Source organism: Mustelus asterias, chromosome 4 (genome assembly GCF_964213995.1).
Source record: "Mustelus asterias chromosome 4, sMusAst1.hap1.1, whole genome shotgun sequence".
In the NCBI taxonomy this organism is placed as follows: Eukaryota; Metazoa; Chordata; class Chondrichthyes; order Carcharhiniformes; family Triakidae; genus Mustelus; species Mustelus asterias.
This window is the reverse complement of record NC_135804.1, coordinates 129,443,740-129,461,657: the sequence shown is the minus strand read 5'-3', so window position 1 is coordinate 129,461,657 and position 17,918 is coordinate 129,443,740. Positions and strand designations below refer to the sequence as shown.

The window sequence follows — 17,918 nt, the reverse complement described above, 5'->3', positions numbered from 1 at the left end:
TGCTGATGAAAGGTCCAGTAATGTATTCAGAAATGAATTTCCAGCCCTATTTTCAGGTTTAGAAAAGCAGATGTTAAACCTATATGTCTCTTCATAGCAAGGAAGGTCCCTCACCCAATCTTAGACAAAGTCAAGAGAGAAATTGCACATAAGTTACAACAAGAGGTCATCTCTCTAGTTGCCATAGGGACAAAATGATGTTCTGGAATGGTCGCAGTACCAAAGTCTAATGCTTGAATTAGAATCTGTGTGGACTTGGCTCAATTAAATAAGTGATATCCATCTTACAAAGAACAAAGAACAGTACAGCACAGGAACAGGCCCTTCAGCCCTCCAAGCCTGCACTGATCACATTGTCCTATCAGACCAACCGCATGTATCTCTCTATTCCCTGTCTGTTCATATATCTATCCAGATAAGTCTTAAATGTCGCTAACGTGTCTGCCTCAACAACCTCACTTGGCAGTGCTTTCCAGGCCCCTACCATCCTCTGTGTAAAATCCCCTGCACATCTCCACTGCACCTTCCCCCCCCTCCTTACCTTGAACTTGTGCCCCTTAAAATTATGACATCAGTGAATGAAAGTCTCGCCAAATTTGCGAAAAGCACCTTCTTCACAAAACTGGATGCTAATAGCAGTTATTGGTAGGTGCCTTTGGACAGAGAATGCAGATTGTTAACTGCTTTTATCACCCCATTTGGTTATTATGGTTTTAACACATTACCATTCCCAATTGCTTCTGCACCTGAGTTATTCTAAAGAACGATACCTCAGACCTTGAAAGGTATGGAGGGAGTAATATGCCATATTGACAACATTCTTGAGCATGATTCATTGAGGGAAGAAGTTGAGTCAGTGCTAGACACTGCAATTCCTTCTCTAAATATTGCCTAACTCTCTTTACTCCTTTTGAGTTGTGCCTTAAAACCGATTACTTTGACAAAGCTTTTGGCCACTTGTTCTGATATCTCCCTATGTGTCCCAGTGTCAGATTTTGTTTAGTAATATTCCGCTAAGGCACCTTGAACAATTAACTGCATTGAAGGTGCGATTTGAATTCAAATACTGTGGACGCTGGAAAGCGGAAATAAAAACGGAAAAATGCTGGAAATGCTTAGCAGGTCTTGCAGCATCTCTGAAGTGAGTTAATGTTTCAGGTTGATGACCTGTCTTCAGAACTCACGTGATCACATTCGTTTTGATGTTGCACTAATTAAAGGAGTCAGTTATATCATAATTAATATTTGTACATATATCTTTTCCCTTACAGATGACCTTGTACCAGAATTCCTAAACTCCATTTGTGCAAAACACATTAGTGAGGATCTGAAGAAAAAGTTTGCTTTCCTTCCAGGTGAGCTTCATTAACTCTATTTGACTTGTCTCCTGAAATGTATTTGATACCATACCCTCAATGTGTTCCCCATTATTTATAACAGTGATACTCAGCAGTGCGGGAGATCAGTAACTCATAAATAATAAGTTAATAGTTGTTAATAAGTCATGATGAGAATCTGGGCTGTCAGTGCAATCAGCGATTAATGTGCTTTATCAGTTTACACATTCAAATTGGGTTTCACTGCATCGTATTGTTTTCTAAAGCAAAACCATTCTCCTTTGCCTCCTCTTCAGAAAATAGTGAAGCAAGCTGTGTCTTGAGATTGACTTTTCCATTCTTTAGAATTGGCACTGTTTGCAACACATTTCAAACTATATCGATATAATCTAAATAATACAATTACAATAAGATAAAAGCAAAATACTGCAGATGCTGGAATCTGAAATAAAAACAGAAAATGCTGGAAAATCTCAGCAGGTCTGACAGCATCTGTGGGGAGAGAATAGAGCTAACGTTTCGAGCCTAGATGACCCTTTGTAGAATGTTGTCTGTATGGCATATTACTTCTTCCAGGCCTTCCAAGGTCTGAGATATCATTCTTTAGAATAGCTCAGGTGCAGAAGCAATTACAAATGGTAACCTGTTAAAACTATAATAACCAAATGGGGTGATAAAAGCAGTTAACAATCTGCATTCTCTGTCCAGAGGCATCTACCAATAACTGCTGTTAGCATCCAGCTTTGTGAAGAGGGTGCTTTTCGCAAATTTGGTGAGACTTTCATTCAATGATGTCATAATTACAAGGGGGCACAAGCTCTGACAAAGGGTCATCTAGACTCGAAACGTTGGCTCTATTCTCTCCCCACAGATGCTGTCAGACTTGCTGAGATTTTCCAGCACTTTCTGTTTTTGTTGTAACACAATTACAAAGTGGGTACAAGAACAGAGACACCTTACAAATTTTTGAAGCAGGCAGGATGAAATAACTCCTCAGAGGCTGGTGTCTCTTCATCAGATTCCCTTTATTTACAGACTCAATTCCACTCCTAAGAGTGCTTCAGGTACAAAGTCAGAATCCAGAGTGTCAGTAGACCTGACACTCCTCAATATACATACGCGGGTGAGACTCCCTGAATGGGCAAACAATTATCTCAATCAGGGAGCTCATACTCCAAGAGGCCCACCACACAGGCCTTATTGAGATCATAACACAGGACAAACTGAGAAATCTTTTTTTTAAATGTTTTAAAAGGTATATGGGGTTCTTGACTTTATAAATGGAGCTTTGGAATGCTACCCGGAAGTGATGCTAAACATTTACAGATCTCTGGTTGAGCCTGATCTGGAGTATTATGTCTAATTCTGGGCCCCGCATGTTAGGAAGGATGTCCAGGTTTTAGAGAGGGGGCAGAAGAGATCTACTAGAATGGAAAGAGAGATGAGAGACTTCAGTTAGCGGGAGAAACCTGGTGAAGTTTTATTTGTTCTCCTTGGAGCTGAGATGGTGAAGAGGAGATTTAATAGTGTTACTGATAGAGTAAATAAGGAAAAACAGTTTCCATTGGCAGGGAGGGTCAGTAACCAGAGGGCACCTATTTGTAATAATTGGCAAAAGAAACTGAGGTGAGATGGGGAGAGTTTTCTTTGCGCAATGAGTTATTGTAATCCGGAATGTGCTGCCAGTAAGGCTCGTCGGAACAGATTCAAGAATAATTTCCAAGGGAGGTTTGGATAAATTCTTAAAAAGGAAATTCTTTTCAGGGATGCAAGGAATAACCAGGAGGGCAGGACAAATTGCTTACATCTTTCAAAGAGCTAGCACATATACAATGGGCCAAATGGCCTCCTTCTGCGCTGTATGATTCTAACAACTTGCCTTTAATTTTAAAGAAAGTTTTAAAACTGCTTCAGAGAGTTTGGAGAAGAATAGACACTGAGTCAACAAGGAGTAAACATGAGCTGAGCAAAGCTTAAGCAAAGAGATGGATTTAAAGGAGCTGTAGTTGTTTAGTGACAACACGGGGCTGTAGCAGCTGGAGCCTACTCTTCACTTATTCCTTCATGGGATGTTGGCATCTCTGGTTGGGCCAGCATTTGTTGCCCATTCCCAATTGCCTTTGAACTGAGTGGTTTGCTCGGCCATTTCAGAGGACAGCTAAGAGTCAACCACATTGTCTTGGGTCTGTTGGCCAGATTCCCGTCCCGAAAGGACATTCGTGAACCAGATAGGTTTTTACAACAATCGGCAATTTCACGGTCATCAACGGTTTTTAGTTTCATATTCTTATTGAATTCAAATTCCACCATCTGCCATGGTGGGATTTGAACTTGGGTCCTCAGAGCATTACCCTGGGTCTCTGACTGCTAGTCCAGTGACAATACCACTGCTTCCCTATCACCGTCTCCCCTCTTCTTGAATCCTGTGCAAATTACTCCGCATTGCATTGAATTGAAAGAACCGAAACAGTCCATTTGACTCACCTGGTCTCTACTAGTCTACGTTGGTATGAGCCAACTCACACCATACTTCATTTCAGCTGATCAGAATATCCTTCTGCTCCTTTCTTCCCCCATGCACTCCTCCAGCTCCCGTTTAAATGCGTTACACACTTTTTGGGTAATGAAGATTTTCCCGAATTCCTTGTTGATTTATTCATAATAGTCTAATACTTTCTACATTTACGCAATTGAAACCATTTATAGTTTTAAAACCTCTTTTAATGCTCTTCTCAATCTTCTACAAAGAAAGGATCTCCAGCCCATGCAGTCTTTCTAATGGGTCTAACCTCAGCATAGATAATCACACACGCTGTCAGAAAAGATCACAGACAAATGCCAGGATTTTATGACCTCGCTCGGGTGAGGCTCATAAAATCCCACTCGAGGCCAATGGAAAATTACCTTCTGCGAGCCTCGCTCGTCTCGCTAAAATTCCGTCCAAAGTGTGCGGTGAGCAGAAACACAAAGACTTGTTGATAAGTAATTAAGTGGAAAAGTAATTTTCCTGTAACCATCTGATGTTCCAGCAATGCTGCAGTCACTTAAGGGCAATCTCCAAGTAGAATTAATGATCTAGATTCAGGTGGTGATAAGGAAGGCTGCACTGTGTAGAATTACATCAGGTTCACAACACAGAGACTGGTCATTCGGCCCAGCAGGTCCCTGCCAGTGTTTATGCTCCATACAAGTCTCCTTCCACACTAGCCCATCTCATCCTATCTCCCTTTCTCCTTCATGCGCTTATGGAGATTTCTTGTAAACGCGTCAAACACACCAAAGCAGCACTAGTTACAGTCAGTTGTGGGTGATGTTACACTGATATTTTGTGTCGTTTACAACAGGCGGACAAGGGAAAGATGGTGCTGTGATTATAACGTTTCCAGAGTACCCCAGCTTCAGCGAGATTTCAGAAGAGGTCATACAGAAGGTCCTCAGATACCTAACTGCTATTCCAAGGTGGGTACTAACATCTGCACAGTGTCTCCTCTCCTTCTCCAGTGTCAGTTCCACAGACTGCTGAGCTCCACCCCCTCACTGGAGCTTAATTGTCAGCCTCCTGCCACAGCGATTGCATTGAAAAAGATTTCGCATGATTTTACTTAGAATTTACACACACACTGAAATTCTGGTCTTTCTGATCCACCAGTGGCCAGGTGGGTCAGGAGTGTCGCACGTGGGCTTCTGACAGGAAGCAGCCTGCATCCTTTAAAGGCACTCCCAAACATTTTGCACACTGAATGGGATTGGGAATCACAGAATCGGGGTCACCAGCCATTTTTAAGGGGCTCCCGGGTCAACCCAAGTTGGTGAAAATCGAGTCCTTAATCTCTGTCTCAATGAAACGTCCCCTCTTCTGATAACCTGTCCTATGGAAAGTAGTAGTTTTAACTTCTTCCTTTGTTCTTCCAGTGATGGTGCTGAATGTGATTCACCACACAGTTATGTACAGCCAAACAATGCTCACTGTGTTACTTCCATACTTACCAACTTGACTTGCCAACGTCATGTTAATGTTAAACCAACACATTTGATCCTCTTGATAGCACAGGTCATCAACGGGAACTTTTTCATGTGGAAAGTGCTCCAACTTTGTCACAAACCGTGTTTACTATTCGAGGCAGGGCTTGCAGATTGACATCCAAGTTACAGACTGTGAACTCAGCACAAGACAAAGGAACTAGCAACTTAATTCAGGGACATCCAAACAGCAACAGGCCAGTTAGCCGCTCTAAACTGTTTTGCTATTCCTCATAGAATGATATATTGGTTACAGCACAGAAGGAGGCCATTCAGCCCATTGTGCTCATAGCAGCTCTCTGCGAGAACAACTTCCCCACCTTTGCTGCAATGCCCTGCAATTTCTCTTCAGATAGTTATCCAATTCGCTTTTGGATCCCTCAATTGCACCTGCCTCCTCCACACTCTCAGGCAGTGAATTCCAGATCCTAAACACTCGTTGCATTAAAAAAGGTTTTCCTTGTGTTTGCATTGCTTTTTCTGTCAATCAGTCCCGAAAAGAACAGTCCCAACTTCTCCAATCTGTTCACACAACTGAAATTCCTCTTCCCTAGAACCAATCTCAGGAATCCATTCTACACACTGTCGAATGCCTTTGCCTTTATTAAGTTTGGTGTCCAGACTGAACACAGTACTCCAGTTGAGACTAAACCAGTGTTTTATACGGGTTTATCATAATTTGCTGCCATTGTATGTTACGCCCCATGTTATAAAACCCAGGATACAGTGTACTTTATTAACCACACTGTACAACCTGTCCTGTCACCTTCAATGATTTGTGTACACATACCTACTGTCTCTCCTGTTAGAATTGTACACTATATTTTATATTGCTTCTCTGTTCTTCCTCCCAAAATGAATCACTTCACATTTGTTGTAAAACTTTAAACACCTTCCAAGCATTCCAGTTTAATGAGACAAATAAGGACAGTAAATCAATTATTTCTTTATTTAACACTTCTAGTACCAACTCAAACATAAACAGTTGTACTCATTAACTCTTCACTGAACTTTAACTCTTCCTGAACACCAACTTTCAACTGAACTTTAACTCTTAAACTGCACTTTAGCTTTAACTGAACATCAACTTTAACTAAATATCAACTTTAACTATTTAACTGAAAATAGATACTACCGAGTTTAGGAAAACCTTGGCCAAGAAATATCCTCGATATAGAATTTATCTTGTTCTCTGAAGCATCCTTCAGGGTTCACTGCTTCTTGCGATGGTTGGTTTCTTCGAGTTATCGCTGACAAACAAGACTCACATGTCTCTTTATCCACAATTCTCCACTCGCTTCCGGAAGATTCTCCATCATCCAGTCAATGAATTGATCAGAAACCCCAATTGTATCGTTCGATTCGGCCAATCAAATACAAGTAGAATTGTGGCAGTGGTCACTTCAGACCCCATCATATTTAGGCCCCTTAAGAACATAAGAAATAAGAAATAGGAGCAGGAGTAGGCCATCTAGCCCCCCAAGCCTGCTCTGCCATTCAATAAGATCATGGCTGACAATGTAATCATTAAGTGCATAATGTTTACATTCCAATGCCCAGATAAGGAACACTAGCTCCAAAAGACTATAAAGAACTCTTCCCTGCCAACGACAAGCTGTTACATCTGACTCCTTCTGTCCTTTGACAAATTCCAGGCCACTGGCCACAAGAAATCCCAGCACAGTGAAAAAACAACTTTAACCAAAAAAATCAGGTTTGATTGATTAAAACTCCAACCACATTTTTCTCTGCATTAAATTTCATCTGCCACTTGTCTGCCCATTCTACACCTGTATCCTATTGAAGTCTATCTCTATCCTTTTTACAGTTCACAGTACTCCCAAGTTTTATGTCATTCACAGATTTTGTAATTGTGTCCTGCGCACATCGTTAATAAATATATTAATACATAATCAGTCTGATCATGACTGGCTGGTGCATCAACTCCACATTCCTGTCTTTGCTCCTTTACTCCAAAGACATCGATCTTCAAAGCAGTGATAGCGCCGCAGTCCCACAGCTTTTTGTGGGAGAGCGTTCCAGATTTCTTGTGTGAAAACCTGTTTCCTGATTCCTCTCCTCAATGGCTTGGTTCTAATTTTAAGACTTTGCCCCTTCGTTCTTGATCCTCTCTCCGCCCCCCCGTCCCCCCCTCCAGAGAATAGAGTTGATCTGAATCTACCCTAAAAAGATCATCTATTGCACATAATCAAAAACATTATTATTATGTTGGTTAGGTAAATTGGCCATGCTAAATTCTCCCTCAGTGTACCCGAACAGATGCTGGAGTGTGGCGACTGGGGGATTTTCACAGTAACTTCACTGCAGTGTGAATGTAAGCCTACTTGTGACTAATAAATAAACTTTACTTTATGATTTTCTTTGACTTGCAAGGATTATATTCCGATTAACAAAAACCATTTCCACTGAAAAACCAAAGACACATGTCAAGAGAGTTCAAAACCATTTCTTCAGGAAAGATATGTTTGAACTAACATGGCTTTGCTGCATTGTGTAAAACTTAAGCCAACTGTTATGACTTTACTTTCCCTTGAGCCTAGGAAACATGTGGGAATGTGTTCCCCACATTCCAATAATGGCTACAGCTCCAAAGTACTTAATTGTCTATAAAGCACTTTGGAATACCCTGAAGTTGTGAATAGTGCTTTGGAAAGGCAGCTTATTTCTAAAGCCATGCTGTGACCCGATTAAGCTTACACATGACCCTGGTCGCACAAAGCTAGCTCTTTACCAATCTCCGAATTAGCCGAGTCAAGTAAGATGAGTCGCTGTTCAGGACACAGGTGGTGATCAGCGCTTTCATCAAAAGTCAGTGATGAACTGTAAGTACTGGCCTTGCTCACATCCCCAGAATTAGTGTCTTTAAGTATCATAGAATCACTGCAGTGCACAGGAGGCCACTCGGCCCATTGAGTCTGCACCGCTCACATTCCCACCCAGGCCCCATCCCCACAATCCCATGCGTTTACCCTGCTGGTCCCCCTGACACTAAGGAGCAATTTAGCATGGTCAATCCACCTAACCTGCACATTTTTGGACCGTGAGAGGAAACCGGAGCACCCGGAGGAAACCCACGCAGACACGGGGAGAAGGTACAAACTCCACACAGACAGTGACCCAAGCCAGGAATCGAACCCGGGTCCTTGGCGCTGTGAGGCAGCAGTGCTAACCACTGTGCCACCATGCCGCCCCAAGAAGGGCAAACTATAGAAGAAGTAATTGAATGGAGTCACTGGGCTGGTTTGACATGTAGCCCATGGGCTGAAGCTCAGCTTCTCTTTGGCTCTGAGCTCTGAGGCCTGTCATCAGAATGAGGAGGAAGATTGATCAGAGGATTTATTTCAGATGGTTTTCTGCATTTGATCCGAGGTGTTATCAAACTGGTTTGACAGTTTTCTCTTTCTTGCTTTACTCACAGCCTACACAAACCTGAAATCAAGTTCATTGTTATCTTGGACAGGCGCCTGGATACATGGACATCTATCAAAGCAGCTCTCATTCAAATAGCGGTGTGTAATTGATTTTCCATTCATTCTTCAGTGTCCGTGATTGCAAAGAAACTTCCTGTACTTATTAAAGAATTCAAAAAGGTGTGAGTTGATGTGCAATTGAATAACAAACAGCACCCAGATAGTTTCTGCGCAATGTGACTGTAAAATAAACTGTTCTCTGCTTGGACTAGACTGACCCCTCACAATGACAGATTGGAATATCTTATCCCTTGTTTTGATTTTGATTAGTTACGCAGAGTTATGGATAAACCATTGGACACACATCGGGTGCAAATCCACCCAACACGGACTAAGTCAAGAGATATTCACCCACCAGAACATAAGAGGGCAGATAGGGCCTCAGTTTAAAGCCTCATTCTAAAGCCGGCACCTCTGGCACTGCAGATGTCCCTCAGCTCTGCACTGGAGTGTTAGCCTTGATTTCTGCACTCAACCCTTGGAAGTGGGACTTGAGTGTACAACCTTTTGATTCAGAGGCAAGATTGTTATCCAGTAAACCACAACTGACACTTATAAAGGTACCTGCCAATTTGGCCAATGTGCCATCTGCCGGCCTCTCCAGCCTGACTGCTCTGTTTCCAAGTCTGGTTATGTTACAGGAAATTCAAACAGCCCTGCCCAACTCTGTTAGTAGCTCCTGGTAGGAGAGGTTGGAAGTGCATTGTGTATTCAAAGACACCAAGTTCAATTTTTACTTAACCCTCAGTTTACAGTTGATGTTTATTTGCTGTCCAAGGTCTCCGTAGGTTTTTAGTAAAGACTGTGTATTTGGAATATATGATATATATATTTGGAAACAATATATTTGGAATGAAAATACTAAATGCTGAAAATACTCAACGGGTCAGGTAGCATCTGTGGAGGGAGAAACAGAGCGAATGTTTTGAGACAGCAACTCTTTCGGCTGAATTGCAAAATGTTAGAGATAAATTAATACAGAGGGGGAGGAATGTGCAAGTGGCTTTGGGCTCTGTTAGGGTGAAGGGCAGATTTGACTCAATGATAAAAGGAATAATGGGCCAGATTCTCCAGCCTCACCCTAGGCTGCGATTCTCCAGTCCTGCTGCAGTGAATGGAGATGTGGCTGAGCGCCAAGTTCTCTGTTCTCGCTGGCAGTAGTAGTGGGGTGTGTGAGACCGGAGATTCCCAGCCAATGTTTCAAGACAAGAAGTAATGGGGATGTCTCGTAACAAACAAATGGGTATTTGAGAAGATGTCATTGAAAACCTCACTCCCCCCACCAGCCCCCGAACCGCTTATGACTGTGGGGCACAGGAGTAACAATGTTGTGGGCACGTTATGACCTCCAACTTGCCCACTATCTTGTACTCGACAGATATCACAATCCTTCAACAAATCTGGGTCAGAGTGTATTCCCAGCAGGAGATATCACCACAGCGACTGCAACAGTTCGAGAAGGATTGGCCTCCCACCACCAGTGTCTGAGGGCACCTCGGGAGACAATAAATGGTGGCCTTTCTAACATTGGAATTGGACGCACGATTTTGCCCTCCATTCAAAGTCAAGTGGGGTATAAATCAGATCTGACCCCCTTCCCTCCCATGATAATGTGCCCCTTTTGGACCGGTTTTGATTAAATTGAGGGATAATTGTTCCCAGGAGCAGGCTGAGGGTAAGAGAGTGGGTTTTCTGACTGTAATTAATTATTTATTTTTTCAGTTAATTTTGGGTTTAAAATCGGAGGTTTTTTTCAAAACCGGAAGTCGGGCCACGAGAGGCCTGGGGAAGTTTTTGGAGGGTTTAAAAGCGCACCAAGGTATACAGCGGGCAGCATCGTAGCGGACAGCAGAGTGAGTGGGTAGTTGAGTGAGCTGTCAGGGCTTTGGCTCACAGGGCTTGGACGAGCAGGGGTGAGTTTTTGTTTCCTTACACTCTTATTAACTTTTCACTGTCTTACTTGACATAAAGTGTCCAGTATGAGTGTGAAACCAGTGTGTTGTTCCCAGTGTAGGATGTGGGAGGTCCTGGAGGCATCTGGCCTCCCGGACATCCACATCTGTGAGGGGTGTGTCGAGCTGCGGTTCCTGAGGGACCGTGTTAGGGAGCTGGAACTGCAGCTCGAGGATCTTAGGCTGATGAGGGAGAATGAGGAGGTGATAGACAAGAGCTATCATCAGGTGGTCACACCAGGGCCACGGGAGGAGGCCAAGTGGGTGACGGCCAGGAAGGGTAAGGCTAGGGTGGTTGAGAGCACCCCGGTGGATTTGCCCCTGCACAACAAGTACTCCTGCTTGAGTACTGCTGGGGGGGACAGCCCGCCTGGGGGAAGCAGCAGTGGCCGTGTCTCCGCAGTGGAGTCCAGCCCTGTAACTCAGAGGGCTAAGGAAAAGAGGAGGAAGGCAGTATTAATCGGGGACTCGATGGTGAAGGGGACAGACAGGCGTTTCTGCGGAGGTAGGCGGGATTCTCGCATGGTGGTCTGCCTCCCTGGGGCCGGGATCCAGGATGTCGCTAGTCGCGTCCTGGAAATCCTGAGGTGGGAGGGAGAGGAGCCTGAGGTAGCGGTACATATTGGTACCGCTGATGTGGGTAGGAAGGGAGAAGGGGTCATGAAAAGGGAGTACAGGGAATTAGGGAGACAGCTGAGAAAGAGGAAAGCAAAGGTAGTAATCTCAGGATTACTGCCTGTGCCACGGGAAGGTGAGGGCAGGAATGGAGTGAGGTGGAGGATGAATGTGTGGCTGAGGGACTGGTGCAGGGGGCAGGGATTCAGGTTCCTGGACCATTGGGACCTCTTTAAGGGCAGGGGTGATCTGTATACAAAAAACGGGTGGAACCTGAATCACACGGGGACCAATATCCTGGCCGGTAGGTTGGCTAAGGCTACTGGGGAGAATTTAAACTAGATAGGTTGGGGGGAGGGGAGCTAGAAGAGTTGACTAGGATCAAGGAACTAATTGATGGGGGGGAGGATGCAGGGGTAAGGGGAATTACAAAATTAATGGTAGAGGAGAGGGTGCAAGTGAATGAAGGCGGTAATTTAGATAAGGGAGTAGAGGGAGAGGGTGTTCGCGACTCATCAAAGCGGGTCCAGATAAAAGCTGGAATAAGGACACTTTGCCTGAATGCACGAAGCATTCGGAACAAGGTAAATGAGTTGATGGTGCAAATCAGCACAAGTGGGTACGATCTAGTGGCCATTACAGAAACGTGGCTGAAAGGTGACCAGGACTGGGAGATGAATATCCAGAGGTATCAGGCGTTTAGGAAGAATAGACAGGAAGGAAAAGGTGGTGGGGTCGCGCTATTAATAAGAGATAATATCAGGGTAGTACTGAGGGATGACATAGGCTCTGAGGAACAAAACGTGGAATCATTATGGGTAGAGATGAGGAATAGTAGAGGGAGAAAGACACTAGTAGGTGTGGTATATAGGCCCCCAAATAATAATGTTGAGGTAGGGAGGGCTATAAACAAGCAGATAAGGGATGCGTGTAAAAACAGAACGGCAATAATCATGGGGGACTTCAACATGCACATTGACTGGCAGACTCAAGTCGGTAAGGGTGGAATGGAGGAAGAGTTCTTAGAATGCTGTCGGGATAGTTTCCTTGAACAGCATGTTACGGAACCGACGAGGGAACGAGCTATTTTGGATCTGGTATTGTGTAACGAGGTAGGTAGAATTAAGGATCTTATTGTGAAGGACCCTCTTGGGTCTAGTGACCACAATATGGTCGAATTTCTGATTCAGATGGAAGAGGAGAAAGTTTGGTCCCAAACCAGTGTCCTCTGTTTGAACAGAGGGAAATATGATAGGATGAGGGATGAATTGGCTAAGGTAGACTGGGAGAGCAGGCTGGCAGGTAGGATAGCTGAGGAACAGTGGAGGATTTTTAAGGAGATCCTTTTCAGTTCTCAGCAAAAATATATTCCAGCAAAAAACAAGGATTGTCAGAAAAGGGAGAACCAGCCGTGGATAACGAAGGAAATAAAGGAGAATATTAAAATAAAAACAGCTGCGTACAGAGTGGCCAAAAATAGTGGAGAAACAAGTGATTGGGAAAAATTTAAGAAACAACAAAGAGAAACTAAGAAAGCGATAAAGAAAGGAAGGATAGACTATGAAGCTAGGCTAGCAATTAATATAAAAAATGATAGTAAAAGTTTTTATAAATATATAAAAAGGAATAGAGTGGCTAGAGTGAATGTTGGACCCTTGGAGGACGAGAGGGGGGAGTTAATAGTGGGAAATGAGGATATGGCTGAGTCTTTAAATAAGTTTTTTGTGTCGGTCTTCACGGTGGAGGACACAAATAGTTTGCCAAATATTAACGATAGAGGGTTGGCAGCAGGAGAAATACTTAATACAATTAATGTTACCAGAGAGGCAGTGCTGGGTAGACTAATGGGACAGAAGGTGGACAAGTCCCCGGGTCCGGATGGAATGCATCCCAGGGTATTGAAAGAAATGTCAGAGGTAATAGTGGATGCGTTAGTGATTATTTATCAAAACTCGTTGCATTCTGGGGTAGTGCCGGTTGATTGGAAAACGGCTAATGTTACGCCGCTGTTTAAAAAAGGAAGGAGACAAAAGGCGGGTAACTATAGGCCGGTCAGCTTAACGTCTGTAGTAGGGAAAATGCTGGAATCCATTATTAAAGAGGAGATAGCAGGGCATCTGGATAGAAATGGTTCGATCAATCAGACGCAGCATGGATTCATGAGGGGAAAGTCGTGCTTGACGAACATGTTGGATTTTTATGAAGATGTGACTAGGGCAGTTGATGGAGGAGAACCGGTGGATGCGGTGTTTTTGGATTTCCAAAAGGCGTTTGATAAGGTGCCCCATAAAAGGCTGCTGAAAAAGATTAAGGCACACGGAGTTGGGGGGAGTGTGTTAAAGTGGATTGGGGACTGGCTATCCGACAGGAAGCAAAGAGTCGGAATAAATGGGTGTTTTTCCGGTTGGAGGAAGGTAACTAGTGGCGTGCCGCAGGGATCGGTACTCGGGCCGCAACTGTTTACCATTTATATAGATGATCTGGAGGAGGGGACGGAGTGTAGGGTAACGAAGTTTGCAGACGACACAAAGATAAGTGGAAAAGTGAATCGTGTGGAGGACGGAGAAGATCTGCAGAGAGATTTGGACAGGCTGAGTGAGTGGGCGAGGATATGGCAAATGGAGTATAACGTTGAGAAATGCGAGGTTATACACTTTGGAGGAAATAATAACAAATGGGATTACTATCTCAATGGAAACAAATTAAAACATGCTACCGTGCAAAGGGACCTGGGGGTCCTTGTGCATGAGATGCAGAAGCCCAGTCTGCAGGTACAACAGGTGATCAAGAAGGCAAATGGGATGTTGGCCTATATTGCGAAGGGGATAGAATATAAAAGCAGGGATGTCTTGATGCACCTGTACAGGGCATTGGTGAGGCCGCAGCTGGAATACTGTGTGCAGTATTGGTCCCCTTATATGAGGAAGGATATATTGGCATTGGAGGGAGTGCAGAGAAGGTTCACCAGGTTGATACCGGAGATGAGGGGTTTGGATTATGAGGAGAGGCTGAGGAGATTGGGTTTGTACTCGTTGGAGTTTAGAAGGATGAGGGGGGATCTTATGGAGACTTATAAGATAATGCGGGGGCTGGATAGGGTGGAGGCGGAGAGATTCTTTCCACTTAGTAAGGAAGTTAAAACTAGAGGACGCAGCCTCAAAATAAAGGGGGGTCGGTTTAAGACAGAGTTGAGGAGGAACTTCTTCTCCCAGAGGGTGGTGAATCTCTGGAATTCTCTGCCCACTGAGGTGGTGGAGGCTACCTCGCTGAATATGTTTAAAGCGCGGATGGATGGATTCCTGATCGGTAAGGGAATTAAGGGTTATGGGGATCAGGCGGGTAAGTGGTACTGATCCACGTCAGATCAGCCATGATCTTATTGAATGGCGGGGCAGGCTCGAGGGGCTAGATGGCCTACTCCTGCTCCTATTTCTTATGTTCTTATGTTCTTATAATGGCTGGATACAGTGGCATGGCAAATCCCAGCAGAACGGATATAATTGGGTAATTCCCCCATCAATCAACAGAAAAAGCTGGAAACACTCAGCAGGTCTGGCAGCATCCGTGCAGAGAGAGACAGAGCTTAGGGTTCAGCTGTGTGTCCTTGTCCCTGAACCGAGAAAAAATGGAAATGTTGACAGGCTTTGAGCAAACAACAGAGGAGGGGAGATTGGCAAGAATAAAGGGAAGGGTTTGTGATAGGTGGAGAGCAGGAGAGATTAAATGACAAAAAATTCCATGGTGTAAGGATAATGGGGACAAATAAAAAAACAAAAGACATGCTTCGAGTGGGTGGCACGGTGGCACAGTGGTTAGCACTGCTGCCTCACAGCGCCAGGGACCCATGTTCAATTCCGGCCTTGGGTCACTGTCTGTGTGGAGTTTGCACATTCTCTCCGTGTCTGCGTGGGTTTCCTCCGTGTGCTCCGGTTTCCTCCCACAGTCCAATGATGTGTGGGTTAGGTTTGATTGGCCATGTTAAATTGTTCCTTACTGTCAGGGGGATTAGCTGGGTAAATGAGGGCTATGGGAGTAGGGCCTGGGTGGGATTGTGGTCGGTACAGAATTGAAGGGCTGAAAGGCCTCCTTCTGTATTGTAGGGATTCTATGATTCAGGTGTGAATGGCTGGATAGCAAAGGAATTTGCCTAGTGCTGTGGTTCCCAACCACTGTGCCTCAGCACAGCTGTGTGGAGCAGGAAGCCCAAGAAAGATGGAGAAATAACCTAGATCTGGATCCTCGTAGTGTGGCGCTGAGGAGAGCAGAGGGAAGGAGAACCAGGAATGTAGCGGAGCCGGAGTGTGGCGGAGAAGAGAGGGGTGGGAAGAGAGGACATAGCGGGAGTGTGGTGGACCTGGAGGCCATGAGTGGTGGTGAGGGGCTGCCAGGTTTCGAGGTGTCCTTCTGTGCAGTCACAGGCGGGCAGGACATTTGGCTAAAAGCTGCTGTCATTCTGTGTCCGATGATGTTTTGGAAGTGGAGGAGTGGGATTCTTTTCAGGATCAAACACAAGCCTGCTCATAAACTGGACGACAATGGTTCCAGCCCTGCATTTCACACAGAAAAAATGTACAGTCTTTGTCCAGAGTTGGAATCTGAATTTAAACCGGCACAATGCCTAGTTGATTAAACAAGAGACTGGATCCAGTGGCAGAGACTGGTCTGCACCATCACACTGTATTGTTCACTGTACTAGCCATCTCCCGAGGCCATGGCTGACTAAAAGGGGAGATTAGTTTAACTTTTGTGAAGTGGGGACTGTCTTTGTGAATAAAAATCTTCCCACAGCCCATTGAACAGACCAAACAGTACTCACACCAAGTAGAATGAATCTTCCAATGTTTCAGAAGTTTGAAAGTTGTGTTTTTGGCATTGTAAGACAAATTGGAGCAGAAGGAACTGGAAGTTAAGAATTTCCCAAAGTAGCTGGCTGGCCAGTATTTATTGTCCATTCCTAGTTGCCCTTCTTCAGAGGGCAATTCAGAGTCAACCACATTGCTGCGATTCTGGAGTCACATGTAGGCCAGATCAGGTAAAGACGGCAGATTTCCTTCCCTAAAGGACATTAGTGAACCAGATGCGTTTTTCCGACAATCAACAATGGTTTCATGGCCAACAGTAGATTCTGAATTCCAGATATATTTTTTATTGAATTCAAATTCCATCATCTACCGTGGTGGGATTTGAACCCGGGTCCCCAGAACATGAGCTGAGTTTCTGGATTAATAATGGGGTGACACAGTGGTTAGCACTGCTTCCTCACCGCGCCAGGGACCCGGGTTTGATTCCCGGCTTGGGTCACTTTCTGTGTGGAGTTTGCATCTGTTCCTCATGTCTGCGTGGGTTTCCTCCGGGTGCTCCGGTTTCCTCCCACATTCAGAAAGATGTGCTGGTTCGGTGCATTGACCCGAACAGGCACTGGACTGTGGCGACTAGGGGAATTTCACAATAACTTCATTGCAGTGTTAATGTAAGCCTTACTTGTGGCTAATAAATAAACTTTAACTTTAGTCTAGCAATAATACCACTAGGCCATCACCTCCCCGTCGCCCCTCCCCTCCTTGCCCATAGAACTATAGAGGAGGGGCCCATCGTGAGGAGATCTGTGACCCCCTGGACATAGGTTTACATTGAAATGGCAGATGGGTTTCTGTTTTCCCAGGTCAGTGACTTCCTCCCTCATCCACACCAGACTTTTTTTCAGCTGGACCTTACTGTTTCCCCAGGGCAGGCAGGCAGGGAAACTTTGCTCTTCATATCCCCTGCATTCTGAAGGCAAGGTAATGTTTGAGTGAGCCTGGCCCCTTCTCCCATCCTCGCTGAGGTAATGGATTGCTGGTAACAGCCTCTTCAGGTAATGGATTGCTGTCCCTGGACTGAACTCACTGGCCAGCCATACATACTTCCGTAAACCCCAGCAATGAAACCTCGCCAAATTCCATACCACCACGAGAAAATGTTAGCCTGTTCCCTCCTCGTCTTTCTTACTTCATCGCTTCTGTCTCTGAATGTTGTAATCAGAATGATCAAGTAACCCTGAATGTCCACCCCCACTTCTCCCGCCCTCCAAATACATGTCAATATATTTGTCTGTGGGTGTCAGACATCCCCAATGACATCTTGTGGCATTTTGAACAGTATCCGGATTTGGGAGAACAAAGTGGGCTGAGGATTGAAAATCTCCGTCTGAATTCTATTCTCTTAGAAATTCCAAAAATTGAGCCAAAATCTCTCATTGGCCGAATGTTACAGCCCTCATGCGAAAATGCTGGAGGTTTGAACCATTCAGCCATCCGAATGTACAGGCTCCACCTTCACTGCCCCGTCCCGAGGGGATTCTGCAAGTTTTCTCTCTGATGGATAGTTTTTTGGTGTTTCTCAGTCAGAATTTTTTGTGTGGAAGAGTGAACTTGTTACATTTGAATAAAAAATAAATCAAAGACTTCATCTCGCCATGGCCGCATAGTGACAGCTATCAACATCACAAACATTTGGAAGAGGAA

At 44.6% G+C, this 17,918-nt stretch overlaps 1 protein-coding gene across 1 annotated transcript in view; it reads left to right on the top strand.

The window, feature by feature from the left end:
- The window catches only part of mcf2a (MCF.2 cell line derived transforming sequence a), a 190,478-nt gene that overhangs the window by 41,437 nt on the left and 131,123 nt on the right, over positions 1-17,918 (top strand). Inside the window, exons 2-4 of the mRNA XM_078211752.1 lie at positions 1,272-1,355; positions 4,682-4,796; positions 8,797-8,887. Of these exons, the coding sequence (XP_078067878.1) occupies positions 1,272-1,355; positions 4,682-4,796; positions 8,797-8,887 (290 nt within the window). The remainder of the gene's footprint in view (positions 1-1,271; positions 1,356-4,681; positions 4,797-8,796; positions 8,888-17,918) is intronic.